We start from the raw sequence: 15,827 nt of genomic DNA, 5'->3' as shown, positions 1-15,827 counted from the left end.
ATCTTGCACATAATAGGTGTTCAATATATGGTAGCTATTGCTACCCTGAAATCAGTTTTTTAATCTATGCTTGAGGCATTGAATTCTTATTATTTTTTACTCATTTGCAAAGATAATCTTTCTTGAATATGGATTTCCTCATCAGTCCTGTAGCATTGTCTCATACCATCTTGTGACCTCTACCTTTTACAAAATCATTCTTTTGACCTAGGACACCAACGCTTTCCTGCTTTGCTCTGTGTCAGGCAGCTACTGAAGCTGACACCCAGAGGGTTAAATCCAGTTGCAGAAGCTACTGCCCGCCCCCCGCCCAGTCCCCCTTTTCACAGTAGTCTGGCAGCTGTCCTAACTGCCTACTGAAGCCAAATGCTTGAGGAGAGAGAAAGGAACCAGCCATGAATCCCTTCCAGAAAAATGAGCCCAGGGAAATTCTTTTTTCACCTGTCTCTACTGAAGGGGTACCACCTCGAAACCCCAGCCCTCCAAAGAAGCCACCTCCGGTAAGTACCCAGATTCAGTTCTGCCTCTGACGGGAATAGCTTCGCTCTTTTGACTCTCTTCTTTGGCTTTGGAGCTTCAGGATGAGCTGTATTAGGATATAAAAACTATTCTGTCTTGCAGTTACAATTCACCTGAAAACCAAATCCAAACAGAAGCTGCTCTTACTTAGGAAAGGAAGCAGTAGGAAGAGGTAGTCAGAGTTCTTCAGCTGGGATCCACGGCTTTGCCGTATTTTCATTACATATTCTGAGTTTCCCTGGGGGGAAAAAGAAGTAATTTGAATGTCCAGGAAACTTGGCAAGCATTTCTGTGTGGAGAACTGTGTGTGATTGTTCTTTCTTTAACAGTATAAAAACTCAGCCCTTAGTTTCCCCTGTGCAGAGAGCCTTATGTTGGATACCAATGGAAATTTTAGAATAGATCCAATCTCCGTTACTATGTGTTCCCAGTTTACAGTGGGAGATAGGACAGAGAAACAAAGAAATAATAATATTTTACATTATATATTTGTTAAAGCACTTCCAAATTCATTATCTCATTCAATCTTTGTATCAAAATCCTATATGAACAGGATATAGTAATAATACCCAATATTTACTGAGTTCTTACTATGGACCAAGAGGTGGTAATATTCTCATTTCTTTGGAATAACAGAACTAAGGTGTAGTGACAGGTGTAGTGACATGGCCAGTATCAGTATGTTAACACAGCCAGTGACAGTGTTACATATATGACAATATATTAACTCCAGGTTGCATAATTCTCAGGCTGTGAGCTAGGACAATAAGAAGCCCAGTTCATTGCGTCTTTCAAGGAAGTTATTATCATACATTAACATACATTAATATTTAAGAGGGCCATTTATGTATATCCATATGGGTAAAAGAATGAGTACATTAATTTATTATTTTATCTATTTATCTAGTTAGTTATATCTCTTCTGTTCCCAAAGAATTTAAGGCTGCTTACAAAGATTATATATCTTATGTAATAAGAGGCAATATAAATCCCATGATAAGATTTGACTGTCCCAGGGTCTGGCTGGTTAGCTCAGTTGGTTAGAGCACAGCCTTATAACATCAAGGTCATGTTTTCAATTCCCTGTACCAGCCAGCCACCAAAAAAAAAAAAAAAAAGATTTGAGTCCCAAAGACAAGTATCTTCATCTCCCTCTCATGTTAGTTGAGCAATTGTAATGGGTAGGCACTTGAAATAAATCATGACATTCCTTATATTCTAACTAATATAGTATATGAAATAGCATACAGTTCTTTTAATGTCCAGTATCATTATCATGAAACTGTTATACAATCTCTTTAGTGAGAAGAGTAGATATTTAATTTTATAGGATTTAAGAACTCTCTGCCCAAGGTCAAGGTTACCTTTAGTAGTCTCTGCCCTCCATGTTGGGCTCTGTGTCTGGCTCCAGCAGCCTCTGAAGAGGAAGCCATCATATTCCCAGCATAGCAAACAGGGCAGATAGGGACAAGAGGGATCAGCCCCCACGGTAGAGCTAAACAGGATACTGACATCTGAATCTAACTGCTTGGATATCAGGTACTCCATATCAAGTACCTCTTCATTCTGTTCCTAGAAGTAAGTATGATTATTCTCTGCCCAGAGCTCCAGGCTTTTCACCTAGAAGTTGTGGGAAGATGGGCAAGTCCTGGGGTCTAGGATCAAGGAATGTGTGAACAGTTCCATGTTAAATAAATGAGGAATAAAGTAATATTCAGATTAGATTCTATTACTCCTAAATCTGCAATGTAATCACTTTTAGTGTGATAGCAGTTATTTTATGAAGAGTAGAAACCATTGCTCCCATAACCCACTGTGGCAATTTTAAATGAATGAATTTTTCAGTTATGGAGCAACATAGTGGTTGAAATAGAGAAAAATAGCTCATGCTTGAACCATTGCCATTTTGTTGCATAGAAAATCTGTGGCTCCAACTATCCACTGAGCATTGCCTTCATCGTGGTGAATGAATTCTGCGAGCGCTTTTCTTATTATGGCATGAAAGGTAATTTTGAGTCCCAGAGTCCTACTCATCACTCACCCTTACCCCATGTTTGTAAGAGCCTGATCTCCTTGTATATACTTATTTCCCTTATCTACTCTTTCTGCCTTCATCCAAATTGGTCCTTTCCTTTGGCCAAGACTTCCAATAAATACCTCATGAGATTTCACCTGATGACTCATACAGGCCAAGATCAGAAAGTCCTGACAGAAACCAGAGCACAGCCTGTGAGAATATAAGTGGGAAAGCTCTCATCATCTCAGTTCCATTCTTCATACCTGTTCCTCAGGTCTTTGAACTGTATTGTTGCTGGGAAGGAGAAAGAAAGGATATTGGAAGGACCATGTTATCTTCAGCGTTGGCCTAAATGATGCTATGAGTGCCCATAGATTAAAGGGAGAGTATTGTATTTGTACATTCATTCCACAACTCCCGTGGTCTGTGCATCTACTGCCTGGCAGTCATGCCTCAGTTACTTCACTGGTAGGAGTTCTGAAGGCCAAGATCACCTTCAATAGACCAGAGATTAAATATGCTTCTTTGTAAGTCACTTTAATACATTTATCTTGTTTTTTCTCCCCCCCCCCCCCCCCGCCCTTTTGTTGTCTCAGCTGTGCTTACCCTGTATTTCCTGTATTTCCTGCACTGGAATGAAGACACCTCTACATCAGTATACCATGCCTTCAGCAGCCTCTGTTATTTCACTCCTATCCTGGGAGCAGCTATTGCTGACTCATTGTTGGGAAAATTCAAGTAAGGAAAATAAGTTTCACAGATTAATTGTGCAAAATGTTGTCACTGCTAGCCTCTTGCCTCCAAGCAAGAACATACTTATGTCATCCATGACAAATAAGAATCTCTGTGTAGGGCCAAAGGAAGAACTTCCTCTTCACCCCTGAAGATTCACTTAAAAAATCAACTTTCAATATTCAATTAATATGGGCTGGCCGGTTAGCTCAGTTGGTTAGAGCATGGTGTTATAACACCAAGGTCAAGGGTAAGAGCCCCTACTGGCCAGCCTCCAAACAAACAAACAAAATATTAAATTAATATGAAGAAAAGGCATAACAAATTTTATTATTTTAGTGTGCTGTGAGGGGGCAATGCATGGGGGAATTGCAAGAGAGTAATTTCTCCAAAATCCCAATAAGCCACTGGGGTACAAAGTTTATATCCTAGTGTTATAAGAGAGAGAGAAGGTGGGGGAGGTACAAGTCCCAGAACAATGGCTTGTGACCAGGTTTCTCCCAAGCTTTGGGCAGGTGGCCTCACAGGTGGAAGAAGGAAGGCAGAATTTAAACTTAGGCAGAGACTATCTTGTTATGTAGATAAAAATATTTCAGGTAAACTAACAGCTGCCATTAGAAAGAATGGATAGTAGCTAAAGGAGCCGCCTCAGAGGAAGCCTGGCTGTTCGCATTACAAATGTAAACTTCTTTACACACACGCACACGCACACCAGCCTTCTAGCTAATCTTGTTTTTCCAGTCTCCCTGAGTTAGCCATCTTGAAATATGTCAAAGAAATATATTTGGGGCTGAAATATTTTGCTTTCCCATAACTGACAACACTGAAAGGCTATTTCTTTTCATTATTAGTTTTTCCACTGTTTTCACATCTTTTTCAGCAAAGAGGCTTTTTTTCCCCTTAAATCTAATTTTAATCTTTTGTTCTATAGTCTAAGACCAAATCTTGTTCTGATTTTAGTGGGGATAGAGACTGCTACCCACCAGCAAATCTATAATTTGAGACCTTAATGTAGTTGATACTTTCTCCATCTCTTCTCCAGATGCAGTCATTCCAACTTCTTTAGTATCTTCTCATGTGTCCCTCTTTTCAGCTCTTTTAAGCCATTTTTGTTTCTCATTTCTAACCTCTTTCTGTAGTTTTCTTCATGAGAATATAATAAATATTTTCATGAGTATCAAATGGTCCATTCAGTTCAATATCTTTTAAGTCCTTGAAAATAGCACCAAGACATACATTACAGTATGTTATCGTTGTCCCCTATAATATTATCCTATTATAGGCTAGAGATGGATCTTCAGTATCCATTGCCCAGTTATTTTCTGTGGACTTGTTATTCATGGATTTGTCTAAATTAGCATTTCTTAAGGTGCATTCTATTGAAAATTGATTGTATAGGATATAATGAGTTATGTGGGAAATTAAAGCTCTTATGTTCAAATCAGTTTGGAAAATGCTAGGCTGAACAAAATGTTTCCTTACTGCATGACTTATAGCCTTTAACATCCTAATATACACTATGAAATCTCCAAGAGAAGGTTATAGTATGTAGAGTTTCCCAAACTAGTTTGCAAATAGAATATTTTTTCAAAAAGTATTTTGTGGACTTAGTGTTCCAAGGAATCCTCTTCAGTAAACACTAGTTTATATCTTACTTTGGCCTGTATATATACTCATTGTTCTAAAAGCATTTGATCAGCACCTGGTATATATCTATAGACACAATACAGTTAACACAGTTTCCTGACTTGGGAGAGGAATGGTGAGTAGGTGACTGAGATCTATCCATCGACATATGAAGTAGTAGTCACCAAGTTCATCCAGATAGGGGGTTGGCACTATGTGCAGAATAAAAAGTACAAGCCATGGTCTATTTATTCAGTTGTAGAATAAAGACTCACATACATGGCGCAGCACTTTTATTTATGTTAAAAATAACTTCCTTTAGATTGAAGAAATCGTTTCAGGATTTGGTGAATAATAGCTTCCTGCCTATTTCAGAAGAAATTTAACAACTTCCAGTTGTGCCCTCAATTCAATCCTTCTTGAGGTATTTTTTAATTTTTTTTAAATTTATTTTTACTGAGGTATAACTTATGTAAAGTACACAAATCCAAAAGTCTTAAGAGTACAGCTTGATGAATTTTTACATGTTTCACTATCACCCAGATCACTCTAAGATCTTTGTACCCTCAATATTCCCCTCTCTTACCTTCAAATTCTCCCTCTGAGAAGCAGATGCAAATCTCTAATAGCTTTAAACAAATGAAATTCTTCTTGACCCTTCCTTACCTATCTTCTTTCTCTTCTCACCATTACCCCCAATTTTAAAAAGAACCATCTGTCTGTGCTGCTTTTCTTTCTCACTCTTCATTATCACTTTTTATGGTAGAGGAATATAATGCAACGCAATAGACTCTAATTACATTCAATTTAATGTGATCTAGTTTAATTCAGTAAATGTTTATTGAACACCTTTCATCTGTCCAAAGAACCATAGGGAATAAAGAGATGAATTACACATATTACATGCTCCACATTGCTCATGTTCAAATAGCATTAATACAGAACAGATTGTGGTAAGTAAAATAAGGTGTAGTACAAATTATCTTTTTTTCCTACTGAAATGACTCTGTAAGACCACTAATAATGATTTCTTTGTTAACAAATTCCAGTGGTCTTTTCTAAATTCTTATTCATTTTGAACTTAACATTTCGGTCTGTTTATCACTCTTTGTTCTTGAAACTTCTGAGCGTTCTTTAACACTGTATTTTCTCACTCTCCGCATTTTTGGATTCTTTTTTATCTGGCTTCTCTTTTGCCCCCTGCTTACTCCACTCTTTCCTAAATGTAAGCATTTCCTCCAGGTTATAACTTTCACCCTTTTCTCTTTCTTTGGACTCTCCCCTAGCAAATCCTGTGGTGTGCATCAATATTAGCTACATGCAGAAAGCTCTTCAAAATATTATAACCTCTCACTCCCACTCCAGCATGCATTATAACAGCATATTGGCATTCACCTCCTAGATGTTCCACCTTGTCCGCACTCCCCCAATCTGTTCTTTCTCCTGGCTTCCCTACATCCCACACCCAATCAGTTATCAAATTCCACCAATTCTATTTCTACAATGTTTCTCACACATATCCTTCTTCAACACTAAATCCAACTGCCATTATTTACCACTACCTTAATTTTGGTCTTCATTGCCTCTAAATTGGAATAGCGAAGTGGACAGCTAAAATGTTTTTACTGCTTCCCATATCTTTTTCCTACAATCGAGCCTATATACTACTGCCAAATTAATCTTTGGAAGAAATCTCTGATCTCATTAATACTCTGCTCAAAAATTTCTGGTGTCTGAATCATTTTCTGTTACTTTTCTGTGCTTATTGTCACACTCCCTTCTAAGAATGGCAACTAGAGAAAAGTTGAATACTAATATTTACCTAACAATATCCAGTGGAATATCTTTTCCATATTTGTTTGCTCTATTTCTACTTTGTGGAATCCCCCTCCCTGTCTTCCCAGGTTCAAACCCTTTAAGGCTCAGTTGAAATACTGCCTATGCTATGGAGTATTCTCTGCCCCTTTACCTTTCACTACTAGCCAGAAGTAATCTAATCTTCTCCAATCTGTTTATTCTTTACCCTTGTTGAAACTGAGAAAGTGATACCCCGAAGTGAAGGCCTCAGAAACAGCCTCAAAAGCAAAGTTTTCCTCTGACCTTCTTCCACCCTCCTGTTTCTTAGCCTCATTCTCCCCTGCGGCAAGCCATAGAAACTAGAATCCCTCTTCCCCAAGGCGGGTCATAGATGTACTCTAATCTTCTCCCCTGCCTTTCTGTCTTGGAGCTGGCCATAAAGAAATTCTCTGAACTACCTTGTTTGATTGTAGGTCATAAGACCCCCATTCCAGAAAGCATCCTGCCCCATTGTCCTGGAGGAGTGAATGCTGTACAGAGAGGCCAAGAAGAATCTCAACAAACAGGCCTTGCTGTGTTTCCCCACTCAGTCTATTAGATCAGCATTAGATCATACTTTTCCTGTCCAATCACTTTTCTACATGGCTGTGCCTGCTTCATAGAACCTAAGTGTAGATATGGACAATTTTCCCTTTATCTTTGGGTCTTCATTCTGAAGGTTCCTGTGTCATATAAAACTATGATATAATACAATTTGTTATGTCTTTTCTCCATATTAATCTGTGCTTATCAGGTGATTTTTTAAGAGAAAATTCAGAGGGTTGAAGGTGATGTCTACCCTTAGCCCCTACACCCTCATAAGAGATTCACAAAATTCTATCATATAATTATTTGTATATAAATCTGATATCTCCTTCCAAACACTTAGAAGGCAAAGTTATTTATATTTTTATCCACAGCACCGAGAACAGTGCCTGGTACATAGCAGGCCCACAATAAATGTTTGAATTAATAAATTTATTCACCCTTAGACCCTCAAATATAGACACAAGACTGAGAATAGGTATGGACAGGCATGAAGATGACTTTTATTTTCTTGTTAGTATCGTAGTTACTTTTTAAATAACAAAACTCTTTTGCGGGTGTTTTTGGCATCTCTTTCAGAAAGGAAGTGATTTAAAAACATAGGTAGCTTGTTCTCCTACAGGCATGTGTGTCTGAGAGTCCACATGTACAAATAGAATGTGAAAGAAAGTGAGCCGAGATGCCAGGTACCATTCAAGCTTTATTAAAGGAAGAAAATCTGCTGGGCTGTGCTCAAAGTAGCAGGCATCCCAGGGCTGCTCTAGAAAGGGGACAGCACAGCACCAGGTGTGGGGGTGGTAGAGCTTATATTGGTATGTTGGCAGCCAAGAGCTGGGTGATACCATCAAGGAGGGTCATTATGCTAATGTGATTGGGGTGGAGAACTGCGTCCTTGCTGAAGCAAAAGGGGTTTCTGTTTAAGTCAGGAGGCTTCTCCTAGAGGGAAGGGGGGAGGGGAGGAGAGGAAGTGGGCGGTGCCATTTTGTACTTGGGTTTGTCTAAAGTGAGGCTGGTTGTGTTGCAGATCTATTAGAATGATAATAGCAACCCAAAGAAATAAGCACTTAAACCACCGCCCCCCCCCCCATACTTTACTCCTGATTACCTTAGGTTAAGAAGTCAGGAAAAGAGCACGCTCCTCCTTCACCCGTTTCTCTAATTTGAACTTGCAGTCTTCTTTTCTTCATTGGTTAGAGGAAAATGAGATAGACTTATGTGTTTCAAACTGTAAGTTCTCCACCTCTCATGTGCTCCTCTGCTAGAGTGTGTGTGTGTGTGTGTGTGTGTGTGTGTGTGTGCGCGCGCGCGCGCGCGCGCGTGTGTATGTGTACTTTTCTTCAGATATTATCTTGGGATGAAAAATCTTCTATAACATTAGAAAGATTGTTCAAACCTTTAAGGGACAATTTTCTGAATTTCTATTAATGATCCTTTTTTTTAAATTAAAAAATCCTTTATCTAGGAAAAAAAATCCTTCCTCTGTTTGCTATCTCAGAATCAGCTTTGTTAAGAGGAAATGGGCATTCAGGGTCCCTGACTCCTGTATAAGGAATTCCCTATGCCAGGAGAGAAGTTAGACTTCATGGCTACACATAGGAAAGACTAGCTAATAGGTACACCGCGGAAAACAAAAATTATTAAACAGGCATATCATTCTCATGATTTCTACAAACATTTACTGAGAGGGTTAACTACATGCTAGGATGCTTTTTTTTAAAAAAAATTTTTTATTGACAAGTTGCTTTTAAGAGAGAAAAACTTTTAGTCATAGTTTCTAGTATTTATATCCTGTGACCCATGCCTATCGGTCTGGGCTCTTGATCTCGGCAATCACTTAGAACCACTCTCTTAAATGGGTTTATTTTAATTTTGGATATCCTCTTTACACTTCTTTCTCTTTCTCTGAGTAGATCTATAACATGTCCTTTCTGTCTCCTATCTTTTTTGTCTGTTCAGAGCTGACCTCTTCTCTTCATGCTAGGTTTTTTCCTCGGCCATCTGTACACATACTCCTTAGTCTCTGCATATACTCCTCAGTTTCTAAGCTCTTATTAAAAATGGCTCTGGCTTTTGAAATTCTTATGGTGAAATAAAATTTATAAGTTTTTCCTCGTCTCTTTCTCTTTTCCACATGAACTAGTTTGTGATAAAACTGAAGGAATGTTGGGCTATGAGTTAGAAAGTAGAAGTTCTGGATCTAATCCTAATTAAAATGTCACTTTAGGAATGTCATTTGACCTCTCTGGATTTCAGTTTTCTGGTTTGTAAAATTGGGGGATTGGTCAAGTCTACCTAAAATAGTTCTATGTCCTGTGGTGGAGATTACAATGGTCCTTCTGACATCATTTCAAATGAAGAATTTTCAAGTCTCTCTTGACTTCTTTCTCTGTTAAAGTTTCTTGCTTCCTCTCATATTTATCTCTTATCTCTTGTATCTTTCATAGCTAAACTATTTCCTATGGGTTTTTCATCTAGAAAGTTGCCTATTTTCCTCCCAAACTACCTATTCTTCACTCATTCATTCAGTCCAACAATTGTATACTGATCTAATCTTCCTACCCAGACTTACCACTCCAGCTCAGACTCCTTTTGTTTTCTTTTTTTCTCTCTGATAATCTAGCATAGATCATCTCTTTTGTATTCATGATAGCTAGCCTTTTTTCAGTTCCTTCTTATTCCCTTTCTTTCTATTTTTTTTATTCTCACACACACAAAAAAAACTTTTATCCAGAAGATATTACAAGGTCTTTTGGGAAAGCCTGCCCCCTCCACTGATGTTAATTAATTAGCCCTGGATTAGTCACATAACTACTTATCCCCCACCTGCCATTATGTACCCTTTAAAGTCCCTTCCCTAGAAAGCCATCCTAGAAAGATTAGGCATTTACAGTGGGAAATCCATATCCTGAGATTTCTGGCATCTTCAGCTTCTCTTTGCTACCTTCATTTCATTTCATTCTTTGTATTCCACATTAGCATGTAACACTATAAAATCACAGATATAAACCACATATTTCCAAGGTTTGCTATACTGCTAACATTCTACTTATACTTCAAGAGAATGCTGGTGTGGTAATATACATAAGGAGTCTATGTGGTAGTGTACTGTATTTGAATGTGTATATCTCTATATATGTTCCTATTTGGAACACTTTACTCTTCTACTTCCTATTTGCTGTTCAATTTTGTTTTGAGAAAACAACACAACAGGAAGTTCCTACCAACTGCATGACTTTTATCCTTGGACATTCTATTTTAAGACCTACGTTCCTTTCTTACCCTTGGTAACTTGTCCCTGAGGAAATTGTAGTGTGGATTATAATTCATCCAAGTGTCTATGTTACCCAGGCTGAACCTGAGAACTCTTTACCTCTCTATATATCCCAGTGCTTAGGTTTGGAGAAAGTCCTTTGTGTCAGTCATTTCTGTTTATTCGGAGTTCAACCTTGACTCCTCTTGATTTCTAGAGCAAAAGACATACTTGAGAAAAACATCTCAGGTCAAAGTTCTACTGGTTCTCCTAATTTAAAATATTATCACTCTTGCTACATATCCACCCTGTTCTTGTCATATCTGTACAAAAGTATAGGGGTGCTCTGTGTATGTGTGGAGTGAGTGGGTAGTGGGGAGAAGGGAGGGCAGGTATGAGGAAGGTTGAAGGAAATGCCTATTACCTCTAACACCACGGGGTGAAGAATTACACTCCTTTTTTCCAGTCTGTTTACTTCATTCACTATTATTGTTTCTATTTGCATTTCTCAGATACTTCTTTCCTCCTCCACCCCTTCCTCCTCTTTCTCTGTTTATCTCCATGTTGAGAACAGTGTGAACTCTGAGTCTGTATTACTCAAGTGTCTGAATTCTGTTTTTAGACTGACTGACTGCACTCTTTCAACAGGACAATCATTTATCTCTCCTTGGTGTATGTGCTTGGCCATGTGATCAAGTCCTTGGGTGCCTTACCAATACTGGGGGGACAAGTGATACACACGTGAGTAAAATCATGGGGTCAGCTGGACCACTTTTCTTCCATTAGACAGGTATATGTCTCAGGCATTCATTACAGATTATTTTCTATTTTCTTACCAGAGATGTTCCTTTATTTTCCAATCTATGGTTTTATTACCAAATTGGTTAAGAAAAAAAAAAAAAAAAAAAAAATGAGCAGTTGAACTCTTTCCTACTTTATCTGAGCTCATTTGTTTTTATTTAGCATTTGGGGACTTGTAGAATGCCTGGTTAGTACCTTCTTGATAAAAACTCTTTATATGTTTGAAAACAATTAAAACCTTCATGCCCTCCATATTCCCTCACTTATTTATCCATCCATGCATCTGTACTTCACCAGGGTTTTAAAAATCTGTCATTTTTTTATAATACATTATAGAAGTCATATTCAAAGCTTAGAATATTTCCATTTATGTTTAGTCCCATATACTCCAGTTACTCTATCCATCTTTACTTAAGCTATTGATGTTTATGGGACTAGAGGCATTTGGTAAATTCTGGTGTCTGTTGGTTCAGTCAGTAGAGAGGATTACAGTAGTTCAGGGAGTAGGTCATATGTGTTCATGTCATAATGTGCTTATACATGTGTTTATCCTATGGGTTAGGAATTTTGTTTGAAATTTTAAAAATATTAGATACTTCTTATTTGTGTCACATCAAAAATCATTGACACAGCTCCTATTAATTGTGATGAATTTTAACCTTTTATTTTGTGGTTAGGAAGGGTATGTGGGATCAGGGTCTTCTGTAAGGTCTCTTTATTGAAGTGTCCCTTTGACTAAAACAAGATTGAGAACAAGCAAGTTAGCTTTGGAGTCCCTTCAGTTTCTGCTTCTGTCTGATGCACACAAGGGGCAAATTAAACTACCAGGAACAAAATCTTCCCATGCGATGCATGCTGTTCAGCAGAGGGGTCAAGAGTCATAAAGATGGTAAGAGCCCATGAGTACCTCCTAGGAGTGAAGGCAATGGAACGTGCCCACAGGGTAGAATTGTGAAGGGAATCTTTGTCATTGAATACATTCTTTCCTGCCACAGCTCTATAGTCCATCTCTACAGTTGTGTTTAGTATCAATATGTTTAGCATCCTCACCTCTCCATTTCAGAGTCCTGTCATTGGTCGGCCTAAGTCTGATAGCTTTGGGGACAGGAGGTATCAAACCCTGTGTGGCAGCTTTTGGTGGAGACCAATTTGAAGAAAAACATGTAAGAGTCCTGTTATTTCTGTATTTTCATGAATGTAGCCATTTGCCAATTTTGAAGTCATCCATTGGTCAGATCCTATCTGAGAAGTTGTATTCAATGCTGGATGGTGATCATTAATAGACAGAAAAACTGAAACACATTCAGAGGATAGTGCCCAGGGTGGCAGATGGAGTAAAAGAGATGTCTTATGAGTAAAGGTTCAAGAAAATGGGGATATTTAGCCTGGATAAGATAAGAATGAGGTTGAGCATCACATATTGCACACAGGTATTGATGTTCAATGCTGTACCCCACAGATATATATAACCAATTAAGTTTCAATAAAAAAATAAACATTTTTTTTAAATCAAGGGGAATATTATAGTAGTTTATAGATACTAGAAGGATGTCAGTGGTTAAACCTGAAACCAATGAGTGAAAGCTAAGGAAGTCAGTTGTTTGGTTGACAGAAGGAAAAACTTCAAATAGTCAGATGTGGAAATAGAGCATTTACCCGCTCTCAAAGTATGTAAGAAGAAAGGTGGTAAGCACTTTGGGAATGGGAGGTGATGGGTAGTGTAGAGATAATTTAAGCATATCTAGCTTTGAGATTCTATGAAAGGGAAAATGAATCAGTTGGAATGAAACAGAATGAGTGTCTGCAGATGAATTTGCCTGGTTGATCATCCCCTTTTCCTGAATACTTTCCATTGTTATGGGGGGGTGGGAAGCAATGTGAGTAAGGTAAAAATGGGCCTGTGTGAGGAAGCAGTGACCAATGGGTAAGGGAATAGTCTATTCTTAGTTCAGCCAATATTTCTGGCTTCCTCTCTTTTGCTCTCAGTTTTCCTTTTTCTCTATTTCCATGTATCTATTCCCTCTTCTATAGCTATTTATCATGCTTCTGGATTCTCTCTCTGTCCTTCTGTCTTCCCCCCTACCCCCTTCTCTGTCTCTGTCTGTCAGTCTGTCTGTCTGTCTCTCTCTCCCCCAGCTCCTTCCCTCCCCTTCCTTCTTTCTGACATGGTGCCTACTATCTCCCCTCTGTTCTGTCCTGTCTTCCTGTGTTTCTCTTACCTTTCAGACTATTTGGGTTATTTTATACTCTTTAACTGTCCAAAGGTCCATAGATCATAATTGCTTGCTGACTTTGGAAAAACAGCCTATCTTTAGCAACTGGGATTCTATGTATAGCAAACAGCACAATTTAGATAAGTGGAATAAAGTTTAAGTGGAAACCAGAAGAGGAAGCAAAACACACTATAAAAAGAAAATGGGGGACTGGCTGGTTAGCTCAGTTGGTTACAGTGTGGTATTATAACACTGAGGTCAAGGGTTTGGAACCCTTACTGGCCAGTTGCCACCTTGCCACCACCCCCCCCCAAAAAAAAGGAAAAGAGAAAATGGGGAAGGACTGATGGTTTTAATCAAGAAAATAATCTGGGGTGCCTATATGAAACATGGCAGTACATAATGAATGAAGCATCAGAAACTTTATCTGAAAGTTGTTTCATTTGGTAACTGCTCCACAAAGATATTTCAATTAATAAGATAAACCCACCTTTAAGTTTCGGCCAGCCACTTCCAAGCCCACTGATTTCCTTTTATATTCTGGCAGATCTCCCTTAAGCACTTAAGCACTAGGTGAAATATTCTGCTTGATCAACAGTTTATACCACTGTCCTGTGTTCTGGTGCTATTCCTACCACAGACTCCATAAAACTGATTATTTGACTCAAGTAGTCATTCACTTAATTAATATAGTCAGTGACAAACAACTACAGATAGAACTACCATATGATCCAGCAAACCCACTTCTGGGTATAAACCCAAAAGAATGGAAATCATCATGCTGAAGGGATACCTGCACTTCCATGTTCATCGCAGCTCTATTTACAATAGCCAAGATATGGAACCAACCTAAATGTCCATCAATAGATGACTGGATAAGGAAAATGTGTGTGTGTGTATGTGTGTGTGTGTGTGTACATACATACACACAATGGAATACTACTCAGCCATAAAAAATAATGAAATTCTGCCACTTGCAGCAACATGGACGAGCTTGGAGAAAATTATGTTAAGTGAAATAAGCCAGGCACAGAAAGAGAAATACAATGTGTCCTTACTCATATGTGGAAGAAAGGAAGAAAGAAAAAGAGAAAGAAGGGAGGGAGGGAGGGAGGGAGGGAGGAAGACAGACCACAATAAAACGTTGAACTTTCAGAAGGAGAGAACAGACCTATAGTTGCTAGAGGTGGGAAAGGGGGATGAGAAGAGGGGTTAGGGAGTAATTGGGTAAGGGACATAAAGAGTAACTATGATTTATAATGATGAACATGATAATAATATTGATTTGATCATCACATACTGCACACAAATACTGATAGTCAACTCTGTGCCACATAAATATGTATAATTGAAATAAATAAATAAAATTTTTAGGAAAAATCATATATATAGTCAATGAACATTTATTGAGTTTCTAATATATGTCAGGTGCCATGCTTGGTACTGGGGATTATAGAAATGAGTAAGATACAATTTCTGTTCTAAAGGAATTTACAACTTACTGAAAGAAACAGATATTTAATGCAAATAAATTAATGTTAGAATAGATATATACATCAGTAGTGGCACTGAGGACAGGATGATCATTTTTGCCCTGGAAAAAGGGGTAAAAGAATGTTAAAGCTGCTTGAACTGGAGTTTGAAAGATGAGTAGATGTTTGTCTGAGGTCCATAAGCCATGTTTTTAAATATCTAATGTGTCTAGAAACCACCGAGGCAGTAGCTGAATCTGCCCCTTTGTATGTACCTCCATCTGTGAATCTGCACACGGAGTGGGGATGGAGCTATGAGGCACATTGCACTAATGATTTATCCTGTTTGTTTTCAGGCAGAGGAACGGACTAGATACTTCTCAGTCTTCTACCTCGCCATCAATGCAGGGAGCTTGATTTCTACATTTATCACACCCATGCTGAGAGGTTAGGATCGTTTTCGAGGGCCCTTGTTTGTATAAGGCTTTACTCTGGTCAGCCAAAAAGCTTCCTGCTATCCATCTTCTCCTTTTATAAGGGCTTGAAAATCTGTGAGAAATTATTTTAGTCTTTATTTACCTGGCCCAAAAGAAGGATTATGAATTAGGTAATGGGAGGAAAGAGGATGGCTATGTCTATGATCTCAAGAACCTGAGCTTGTAGAATAAGCATCAAAGATTCAAGATTCAAGTTTGCTCTCCTTCCCTCATTTTCTTTAGGAGATGTTCAGTGTTTTGGGGAAGACTGCTATGCATTGGCTTTTGGCGTTCCAGGATTGCTAATGGTGATAGCACTTGGTAAGTGCAGTGGGGAAA

The 15,827-nt window shown here is 38.4% G+C and overlaps 1 protein-coding gene across 2 annotated transcripts in view; it reads left to right on the top strand.

Moving 5' to 3' along the window:
• The first annotated feature begins 383 nt into the window (after positions 1–383).
• The window catches only part of SLC15A2 (solute carrier family 15 member 2), a 35,749-nt gene continuing 20,305 nt past the window's right edge, over positions 384–15,827 (top strand). Inside the window, exons 1-7 of one of the 2 annotated variants that reach the window (XM_063111056.1) lie at positions 384–500; positions 2,437–2,524; positions 3,133–3,274; positions 11,175–11,267; positions 12,391–12,490; positions 15,369–15,459; positions 15,732–15,809. In XM_063111056.1, coding sequence (XP_062967126.1) covers positions 396–500; positions 2,437–2,524; positions 3,133–3,274; positions 11,175–11,267; positions 12,391–12,490; positions 15,369–15,459; positions 15,732–15,809 — 697 coding nt within the window. In that variant the 5' untranslated portion in view covers positions 384–395. The remainder of the gene's footprint in view (positions 501–2,436; positions 2,525–3,132; positions 3,275–11,174; positions 11,268–12,390; positions 12,491–15,368; positions 15,460–15,731; positions 15,810–15,827) is intronic. The other variant, XM_063111047.1, reaches the window with a different exon arrangement.

The sequence above is a fragment of the Cynocephalus volans genome, chromosome 1, assembly GCF_027409185.1.
Source record: "Cynocephalus volans isolate mCynVol1 chromosome 1, mCynVol1.pri, whole genome shotgun sequence".
Taxonomy (NCBI): domain Eukaryota; kingdom Metazoa; phylum Chordata; class Mammalia; order Dermoptera; family Cynocephalidae; genus Cynocephalus; species Cynocephalus volans.
The sequence above is the reverse complement of the archived record's forward strand: the minus strand, read 5'-3'. Positions and strand labels throughout refer to the sequence as shown.